This window comes from Setaria italica, chromosome II, assembly GCF_000263155.2.
Source record: "Setaria italica strain Yugu1 chromosome II, Setaria_italica_v2.0, whole genome shotgun sequence".
NCBI classification, from domain to species: Eukaryota; Viridiplantae; Streptophyta; class Magnoliopsida; order Poales; family Poaceae; genus Setaria; species Setaria italica.
Genome location: NC_028451.1, coordinates 44,143,571 through 44,153,100, shown reverse-complemented (window position 1 = coordinate 44,153,100; position 9,530 = coordinate 44,143,571). Strand labels below are relative to the sequence as shown.

At 43.2% G+C, this 9,530-nt stretch overlaps 1 protein-coding gene across 1 annotated transcript; it reads right to left on the bottom strand.

The window, feature by feature from the left end:
- Positions 1-6,084, bottom strand: LOC101761037 (major facilitator superfamily domain-containing protein 12). The gene is made up of 13 exons (XM_012844031.2): positions 5,787-6,084; positions 4,467-4,670; positions 3,669-3,738; positions 3,312-3,508; positions 3,110-3,185; positions 2,948-3,022; positions 2,785-2,864; positions 2,579-2,705; positions 2,337-2,396; positions 1,614-1,664; positions 1,375-1,533; positions 796-928; positions 1-697 (listed from the first exon to the last, which is right to left on the bottom strand). The coding sequence occupies exons 2-13, from the start codon at positions 4,634-4,636 to the stop codon at positions 528-530; spliced, it is 1,368 nt and encodes a 455-aa protein (XP_012699485.1). The 5' UTR covers positions 4,637-4,670; positions 5,787-6,084; the 3' UTR covers positions 1-527.
- Positions 6,085-9,530: the final 3,446 nt, after the last annotated feature.

Genomic DNA, 9,530 nt, shown 5'->3' with positions numbered 1-9,530 from the left:
TATCAATGATGAACTGATAGCTTGCCTCCTGAATATCAGAAATAATTTTACATGACCATAGGTGACATTGTTTCATCCGTTATATGTACATTGTATATTCTGCGATCACAACGAAATTACAGTCCTATAAAACAAGAACTAGAGTAAACATTCTTTCCGCTCAGCAATGAGCAATATATGCCTATGTGGCAGTTTAGTTGCTGAACAATGAAGATAAGTTGCATTACAATGGATCGTGGAATGATCTGTACAGTTCAGTATGATCAAAAGAAGTCTTCCTGTTCCTATTGCTGCTACTTCTAATCCGTACTCAACGCGTCGCTGAATACATTCACAATCAATTTATTCAGAATATACATAAGTGGAAATGAATTGACCAAGCATCCGATTGCTCCTTCCATCCTTTGCCCTACAATATCATTAGTAGCTTCAGGCTCCAGCACTAGAGTCATTCCATCGCGTAACCATGTGTCTATTACTGATGACCAAATGTTGACAGTCAAACTGTAGCAGTGCCACCAGCAAAATCATGCTAGAAGGGGCTCCACCAAAGGTCTTCGCCGAGTATCAGGGAGGTCCATGGTATAAGCTACTATCGCTGAAAGCAGTGAACAGGCAGCTGGAACTAAGCCCAAGCCAAGTCTTGTAACTGAATAGCCAAATGCTGTCCCTACATTTGGTGTGATATGGGTATTTCCTGCATGCAAAATCCCAACCTCATAAAATTTTAACTGAAAGATTACTAAGTCAGTGCTTATGTTGATGTACCAGCACTAAGACAGTTACAGCTATTACCTTGATAGGACTCGAGTATATATAGGGCTATTCCACATGAAATTTTGTCAACAAAACTTAATGAGCCATACACAAAAGCACAACCGTTTAGATCTTCTCCTACTAAAACACCTTCCATGCTAATACTTGTCACCTGGTACCAAGGAAAGAAAAGGAAAGGTAAAAATGATGGAAGTAAACTCCCACACGATCAAAATTATGTGTGGGAAATTTTCAGCTGAAAATATGCAGGATAGCATAAGCACATATTTAAGTTGTTTTTCTCTACTCCCTTTTACCATAACTGATCAACAAGGATACATTTACTAAACCAAATAGCAGTAAAGGTCAGGAATTAAATACAAACCAGCATACCAGATACATTACCCAGCTAACAACTAGGAACTAGGTACATGGGCCAGAATGACAGCATACACCATGGCATGATTAATTGGTAATATATCCTCTTGCATGTTTTTCTTTAATTGTACATCTTATTGAATTAGCTACATAGTATAACACTAACTACTTTTTCCTAAAGTTGTATCATCTCTTTGCAGTACAGGTATTAAATATTAACCAATGTAACATCGTACTTACTGTCATAAGTGCATTGGCAGCTCCTATTACGATTGAAATGGCATACATGACGTTGTTCAATCTGCTTGGTAGAAGAACAATTCCAAGACCTGACAATATCCAAAGCACCGCTCCAGCTGAAAAGTAAAGCTTGAGACGCCAACTTGACCATCTAGTCTCCTATAAACGTTTCAAAAGTCCAATGAGTTGAGTAACAAAGTACTACATTAGAAAAAAGTAGACATTAAAAACAGTCTGACCTGTAATATTACAGATACTATCAAACTGCAGACGTAAATAATAGCAGGAACCTGAAGAAGGAAAATGTGAAATAATTAGTCCAAGGGGCACACATATTACAAGCCGACACACAGGGGCGGAGCTGTGCTGGTCAAGCGACTAGGGCCGCACAATGGTATTGCTCCATGATTGGGCTGGACTACATAAAAAATAAAAAAAACAGAAGGGAGTCCAAGGCGCAACTGGGCTAAGAGCCCAAGACTAGGGCCACGAACCTAGATGGAAATCCGCCACTGCCAACACACTTCATCATGTTAACTGATATAACATATGGAGTAAAAGTTACGAAAAATTGGTGATGGTATCTTAGCTACCAGAAGAAGAAAAAATAATTATTATTTAACATATATTTCAGTGTTCAGATTATTTTGACTATGAACCATCGGACTATCTAGACTGATCATCAGAAGTGCTGGAGTTAACAGAAAGCAGATTAATTTCAGAAAACAAACTGAAATTCAGCAGCTTTCACACATTCAAGAGTTTTGCACCTCTTACAACATTGATAATAAGTTCAAGAGAATATACTATATCACTTGCTTGTTTAATCGTTTAAAATTTCTACAATAGCATGTCATTGGATGAGTACACTTTCCCAAAGATATAATAAAAAAATAGACAAACTAAATGCAAGAGTCAGAAATAAATCTTAAAAAATAAACAAGGCTGAGGTTGGACCTTACCAATGCTTTGGAGGACTGAGGCATTTCTAAATCATATATCACATAAAAAGCAAGAAATGCCTGTTAAAACAAACGGAACATTATCACTGACTGGTCATCTTGTTGAAGTTCCAAGCATAAGTTGTATATTCAAAAATAAAATTCACCAGTGTAAATAGAATGAACAGTATAAATGCCTTTAGAAGTTCCCAAAGAAAAGGTAATTTCAGTCCTGTATCAAATATGAAGAGATTACTAGATACCTGTGAGACATTGGTCACCAATCTAGTCAGAGTATAGACAAGAGCAACTTGGTAGTATAATACTCTCTTGAACCAGTAGGCCCATGAAATTCTGGAAAGGTTCTTATCCATAGGGTGCTGAATTGACCTAAAGATAAAATGTTTTATTCAAAATAGAAAAAGATAACTCTTTCAAAAGAATATTAGTATGAAGGTATCCATCTTACCCTGGCTCCTTAGTTCCAACTAAGAAGATGACAACAAAACAAGATCCGATGGAAATGGACACATAAGCAATCCACCGGTACTGTCAAAAGTATTAACAAATTATAATGAATATCCAGAATATAAGGCACATACTAAACATATTACTTAATACAAAGAGAGTACCTGAACTATTACGCTCACTGAATGCAATAGAGTAAATATCAGCAAAGCAATGCCATACAGGCTAAGATTTGCAACCTAGCAAAAGCATGGAAGAGCACATCAGATTCAATTACTTTTTCATTTGGACATAACAGAATAAATATTAGGGTAGAGTATTCTAACCATTGTGAAGGCATTACGACAGCTTACAAGTGAAACCCGGCTAGTTGGACTTGATGTCATGCAGTTCACCATTGACCTTATAAATATGAAAAAGACACCCGCAAATGAAACATTGAAACCTTTTGCCACCCTTTTGAAAAAATAAAATGCTGAAACCATAGACATAAACATAGGGAAAGTAATGAAATAAAGGAACAATTACATGTGAGCGACTTGAGTAACTGCCCAACCAACATTAAAGATAGAGGCAAATGTGCTGTATCCAACAGTCTCCAAAGTAGATGAATTAGTCCCCATAAGTTTGCAAGGGACACAGCTACCGAAAACAGATGAGAAGGAAATTGCCACTAAAATAGATCCTCCCGCATGCCACAGTTTGAAATGCCCAAAACGGTCCATCTGGAACAGAAGCAGTATGTTTATATATCTTCACCAGAATTATACACAACAGATGCTAAAGAAAATTATCTCATATTGATTAAAAAGATAAGAAAATCAAATAAATTGTTATTGTATTGAACTTTTTAATAGATGGATCATGTTATTTCTTGGCTCATACCAGTTCCCCGACAAAGATTGTTGTGAATCCATCCGCCAATTGTCCAGAAAGCATGACAACAGCAGCATCGCTGCAAAGGTGAATTATAAAGTAAAGTGTCTGAAGTAATCCTGAAGCTTTTACTTACAAGCTTTCAGCATCTCAGTATTTCCCATAACCTGGATGAACGAACATATGATCTGATCCAACAATCCAATTTTTTAGGCAGACTACAACATGTCATTGATTAGAAAATTTGTTGGCTTTAAAAAAAGTACTCCCTCCGTCCCAAATTACTATTCGTTTTGGCTTTTCTAGGTACATAGCTTTTGTTATGCACCTAGATATATATTATGTCTAGATACATAGCAAAAGTTATGCATCTAGAAAAGCCAAAACAAATAGTAATTTGGGACCTAGGGAGTAGCTGGCATTTCCCTAGCAACTAACATTTCTGTTATAGCCTCATTAGTATTTGAACATGGTAAAGCCATATTTGCCAAATTTTTAACATTGTTAACACCAGTGACATACTTACACTTAAAGTTTTAGATTATATATTTTTCGAAAGGACGTTTGGTTATATTGCAGTAAGATAATTTCTGCGTCACGTCAAAGACAACTTGAAATTAAACATGAAATTGCTAATTCATAGCAGCATAAAATTCCACTTTAAGTAGAGTGGATAAAGAGTTCGACTAAAGCTAACGCGATTTCATAAAGACCTCCAGTTTAACATGATCGAGCAACATACTAGAAACAAAATATATTCATATATTAGAATAGGAGAAAAGGGGATGCAACCCAGAAAGCACATACCGTGGACTAAGTCCCATTTCAGTCAAGAACACAAGCAGGTAGGTAAACCAACAAGACGATGTGATATCATTAAGCATATGCCCAGAACCATAAGAAAGTATCCGCACCCTCCCTAATGGCTCCTCCATTTGCGCTTCATATGATGATTCGTTGTCCCTCATATTAACCATTGTTTGAAGGTAGCAAAGACTATAAAAGTATCACCTGCACCACAATGGCAATCATGTTACCTTCAGTTATCACTTACCAGTACCTGACTAGCACAAAGTCTCCCTCACAACTTCAGGAAAAAAAAAAGAATAGTACTGCAAAGGTGCTATCTAGAAGTTTCATAAACACTTGAAATGTTGCATGTCATTCATGAGTTTTGTGATGCAAAATTTCAGCATAAAACCCAAGTTTTAGTTCATCAGGCATATCTTTGGATTAACCAAGTGACAGCATGCTGATCGCATGATTATAAGTTGTGAACTTTTAAACGATGGCTACAGTGACAGAACCAGATCCATGTTTCACTTGCATGACTGATTCTGACATGTAATGTACTAGTATTGCCCTGCAATAAATACGAGACATGGACGTGACCATAGTGATTGCAGTTATGAGAAGTACATGCGTTGCGAAAGGTCAACCAGTCTACATAGGGGCACATCGATTTTTCAGTGCGCCAAAGTTAAGAAATGAATCGACCGAGAAGAGATATATTCGCATCTCCACTAGCCAGCCAGCCCTCCTACTATAATCCACAGATTTATGAGCCACCTCCGATCCCACCTTTCCCATACCCGAACAAGGATTTTCGGTTGTAACAGATTCACGCCCACACATCCGGCGTGCCCAAACTTCTGCAAATCGCAACAAACATTTAGACAGCAATTGCACTGCACCAGAAGTTCCCTCAAAAGATCGTTCTTTGAGCAGCCCCAGGGCCAGGTCCGCAAGAACTTACTGCGGAGTTCGAATTCTAAAATCAAAAGTGAGTGAAACAGAACGAGACTGTATTGAAGACTTGCGAAAATGATAGAATTTCTAGCAGTCCTGGTCGTGTAGTCCACACGAACCGCCTGCAGATGAAAGGAAATCGCACACATCCTAATTCCAAGTCGCGCTAAGAAATATTCCCCGAGATATCTTGCACCCCCATGGCAAAAGAACGGAAGATCGAATCCCATGTTCCCGAGAGACAACCGCAACCTCAAATCCCATGGCAATGAACCAGAGGCTGCGGTGAAAGCGTGAAAGTAACCCAGGCACTGCCGTCCCCAAGAACCCTCGGAGACCAAACCCAGCAGAGGCAGAGGAAAGGCCACCGGAGCTCACCTGCAGACTGCAGCAGCAGCGAGGGCCTCTCCGCTCGCTCGCGCCGCGCGGCTCCTGGAGTCTTGGGCTCGGAACTTTCTGAAAAGAAGGAACCCCGCCGCAACTATCTCCGGCTCGGGTCAGAGAGGGTGGGTCGATTTCCGGGTCGATGGAAGGCGACGGGCCCGAGGAGCGTCGCGTGGACGGCAGGCAGCAGGAGGAGGTGCTGGACTTTATGGAGGAAGCGGAAGCGCGGACGCAATCTCGGCGGAGAAGAAAAGAATTGTATCGGGGCGCGCCGCGCGCCTAGCGCACCACCGAGACAACGTTGTCAGGTGAGCGGGGAATGGAGATTCTGCCCACTCGGGTGGTGGGGCCCGGTAGGACTAGGAGACGACGAAAAGATATGGAATCATTTTTTATTAATTGATGACGACGCCCTGGTGGCGCTGGCGCCGCGCGTCACGTCACGGCCGCCAGCCGGTGTGGGGCTCTTCCACTGGCCCCTCTGCACCGGTGGATCCGTGGATGGATATCGGAGACCGGGAAGGCGACGGGGTCGGGGCGTGCGGCGGGGTCCGGAGCCGGACGGTGGCGGGGGTCGCGGGCGCCGGCATCTGGCAGACGCGTGCAGCGGACGGACCGGCGGTTGCAGCATGCGCAGCTCCTCCTCCGTCGGCGGCCGGCGGCCGGCGTGCCGAGCTGCCGGTCCGTCCCGTGGGAACCGAACGATGCAAGGTGGTGACCGGTGAGCGAACGCGTGGGTGGGATGGGTGGGGACAGGTGGCGTGCAACGCGTGCTGCTGCAGGCTGCAGCGTACGGTTTCGTTCACGAATCTGGGGCGGTGCTGTGACGGCTGAAAAGTTAAAATGATTGGTTTGATGTAAGAGGAAAATACTGTTTGGTGACTGATAAACCAACTGAATAAGCTGAAACGAACAGGCTGACTCCTGCCCCGCTGCATATCCAATCGTGAATTCGTGGTGGCTGGGTCCGGCCACAAAGTCAGTGGAGACAACATGGAGCTGTTGCCGATAAGATAATGCTACCCGAATTACCTCTCCCCTTTTTTTCCCACCGTGGAATGGTATTGCGGAGATAATCGCCGAGGCAGGCTGATTGGGTTTGCATGCAGAAGGATGGCGCATGCACGCGACCATCGTGTGATAGATCGTCAGCAATCAAAAAAACAGTGGATGGTATGGGCCCCCACCACACGTCAGCCATCCCCATCCCATCCCATGGACCTCGGAACCAACCAAGCAGCTGGGCCGGCCGGAGACGACGCATGGACGGCGTGCTTTCGGCCGCAGAGGCCAGCGGGCGGGCAGCTGCATGCCTTTGCGCCCTTGCGGCTTGCGTGCCATGTTTACTTGCATCTGCAAGGCGGGGGGCTCTCGATGACTGAGTTTTTTTTTTCTGAAAAACTACGATGACCGAGTGATGCTTGCCAATGGTTCGGAAAAAAAAAAGAACGATGGAAATGGGTTGGGTGGAGCATGTGAGCACTGAGCAGCTGTATTGTAGCGTGCCAATTTCATGCCGCCGTTTGCTGCTTATGGTTGACCAAGCTGGGAATTTGCTCTCTCCCCGCGTCATCTTCTTCGCTTGTTAAGAATCTTAGATCTCCAGGGTATCCTGCTGAAGGCGATCGTTTGTCGGAGACAAGACAACGAACAAGTATACGCGTGGAAATCCACTTTGCAGCTCTTGCAGAGAAAGATAATGCTGCAGGAATATTCAGAGGCGAAGGTTGGTGATTTCCGACGTTTTGATTGGCTGCAGAAGAATGATGACATGACCGTGTTTGTCACAGAAAAAAAAATAGAAAACCACGATGCCTACTTGGGAATAGATATTTGGATGCTTCCATGTCAGTATGTCGCCATCGCTTGATCGTCCAAACACACAAGTACATCAATACACAGTGCTACTCACATATCAAGAATCCCCTCGATGAAACAATAATTATAAGAAAAAAAAATAGTTAAGGAAAGGAAAACGCAAAGGTCCTCTGACATCCGGGACCAGCGCCAGAGACACGGCTCTCCACCCTTCCCCGCCTCCTAGTCATCTCCAGTCTCCTCTGTTCCCCTTCACACCTTCCTCCCGTGCCTCCGTCCACTGTTGTCGTCCTCGTCAGCCCCGCACCCCGCGTGCCCCGCCGCACCACAATCTTGTTCAGGTCAAAATTGGCAGAGCTGGACAATCACGTCTCTGAACTGGTCTCCCCACCGGTCAGATCGGTTGGACCAAAGTCCTCAAAATGCAAATTGGACCTCACCATTTTGTAGCTCTCGAGTAGATCAAAATGCAAATATAGAACGTCCGATTTGGAATTCGAACGAGAGAGTTATGACATCGGAAAGATCTGCACCCACAAAAATCAGTCATGCTGGTTTCCCAGGGTGGTCAGACCGGTTTGGTCCGTATAGTCCGAGTTACGAGTTGTATTTTGACACAGGATTTGTTAGGGTTTCGACTCCCGGTAGGGCAAGACCTTCCCACCCTATAAATATAAAGAGTCATGACCGATTGAGGGTATCCCAATCGAATCTATCAACAATACTTTTATCTTTTTATCTTTCTTCCTCTTTACCCTACTTTTCCAACCCCATGTGTTGTTCTTCTCTTGTCTCCATGGCATGAGCAAGTGCCCTAGCTAGCCTGCCGAGCCTAGGGTAATCCAAGGTGCGCCTGCCCGACATGATCCCTCCCGGGCGGGCGTTCGTTGGATCTCCGTCGGGCTCCACAGTGAAAGGTTTGACCGGCCATCATACCGATCTGACCGGCCTATGCCGAGGAGCAGCAAGGAGCCCCTTCATATGCCGCACGTTCGAGTGCTTTTCATGTGTTGGCCCTAGATTTGCGTCAATACATTTTGATGACTCCGCTAGGGAATGAGATCGTCATCAAGGATTTGCAATCTTCAAGTGAGTGCAGACTCTTAATTTTAATCTTGTGGTTACAATGCATCCTTATGTTTGTGCTGCAAGACCTTTTGAGGAAATATTGCATCGGCTAGCAATTATTTAGATTTTTATTCTAGATATCCAAATTATGCTTCTGAAAATCACATACAAAAGCCTATGCAAAATAAAATGTATACCTCTAAGTTTCCATGATACTAGCAACATGCAGAGTACGTCTATATACTCTCATACATTAGCATCCCAACAAACTTATATGCCGGTGAACAATCTAGTGAGTTCGGTTGAATCTCACTCCAATTGTACAATGAATTCACATGAAAAAATTACTAAAATCATCTTTGATGAAAAAGATGTATCTGAAATTCGTGATATATTTGTTGAATTGCGTAAAGAGCTCAAGTTAATGGTACAAAAGGCCGCTATTGATTGCAAACAGCCGACTAGTCTTGTTAGAAAAGAGGGTTTAACAAATCCCATTATTGATAATTCGGCTTTAGGAGAAAGTAAACTAATGGAAAAATCGGATAATATTAGTACTAGTGCTGACTCAGTCGAAATTGTTGACTCAGCACCCCCTAGCAAGAGCATAGAAATTGTGTCTAGTACTTCCACACTCAAGTTGCAACAAAACAAAGGCGAATGTGCCAGTTTTGCCATAATCGGTCTGACCGGTTTGCAAACCGGTCTAACTGCTTCTTCTAGGGTTTCGTAAAATAGATCAAAACCAAAGATGCTTAAACCCAAGAAATCTGAGATTGGTGTTTGGAAAACAGTTGGATCCAAAGGCAGTAGCAAGCGTCAAATGGAAGAGTTGAAGCGCGATACAAAGCT

Coding starts and splice junctions, on each gene's coding strand:
- LOC101761037 (XM_012844031.2), bottom strand. CDS start 4,636: ATGGTTAATATGAGGGACAACGAATCATCATATGAAGCGCAAATGGAG. Junction 2,865..2,947: donor CAGTGAGCGTAATAGTTCAG/GTACTCTCTTTG, acceptor TACTTTTGACAG/TACCGGTGGATTGCTTATGT. Junction 1,534..1,613: donor TAGTATCTGTAATATTACAG/GTCAGACTGTTT, acceptor AAACGTTTATAG/GAGACTAGATGGTCAAGTTG.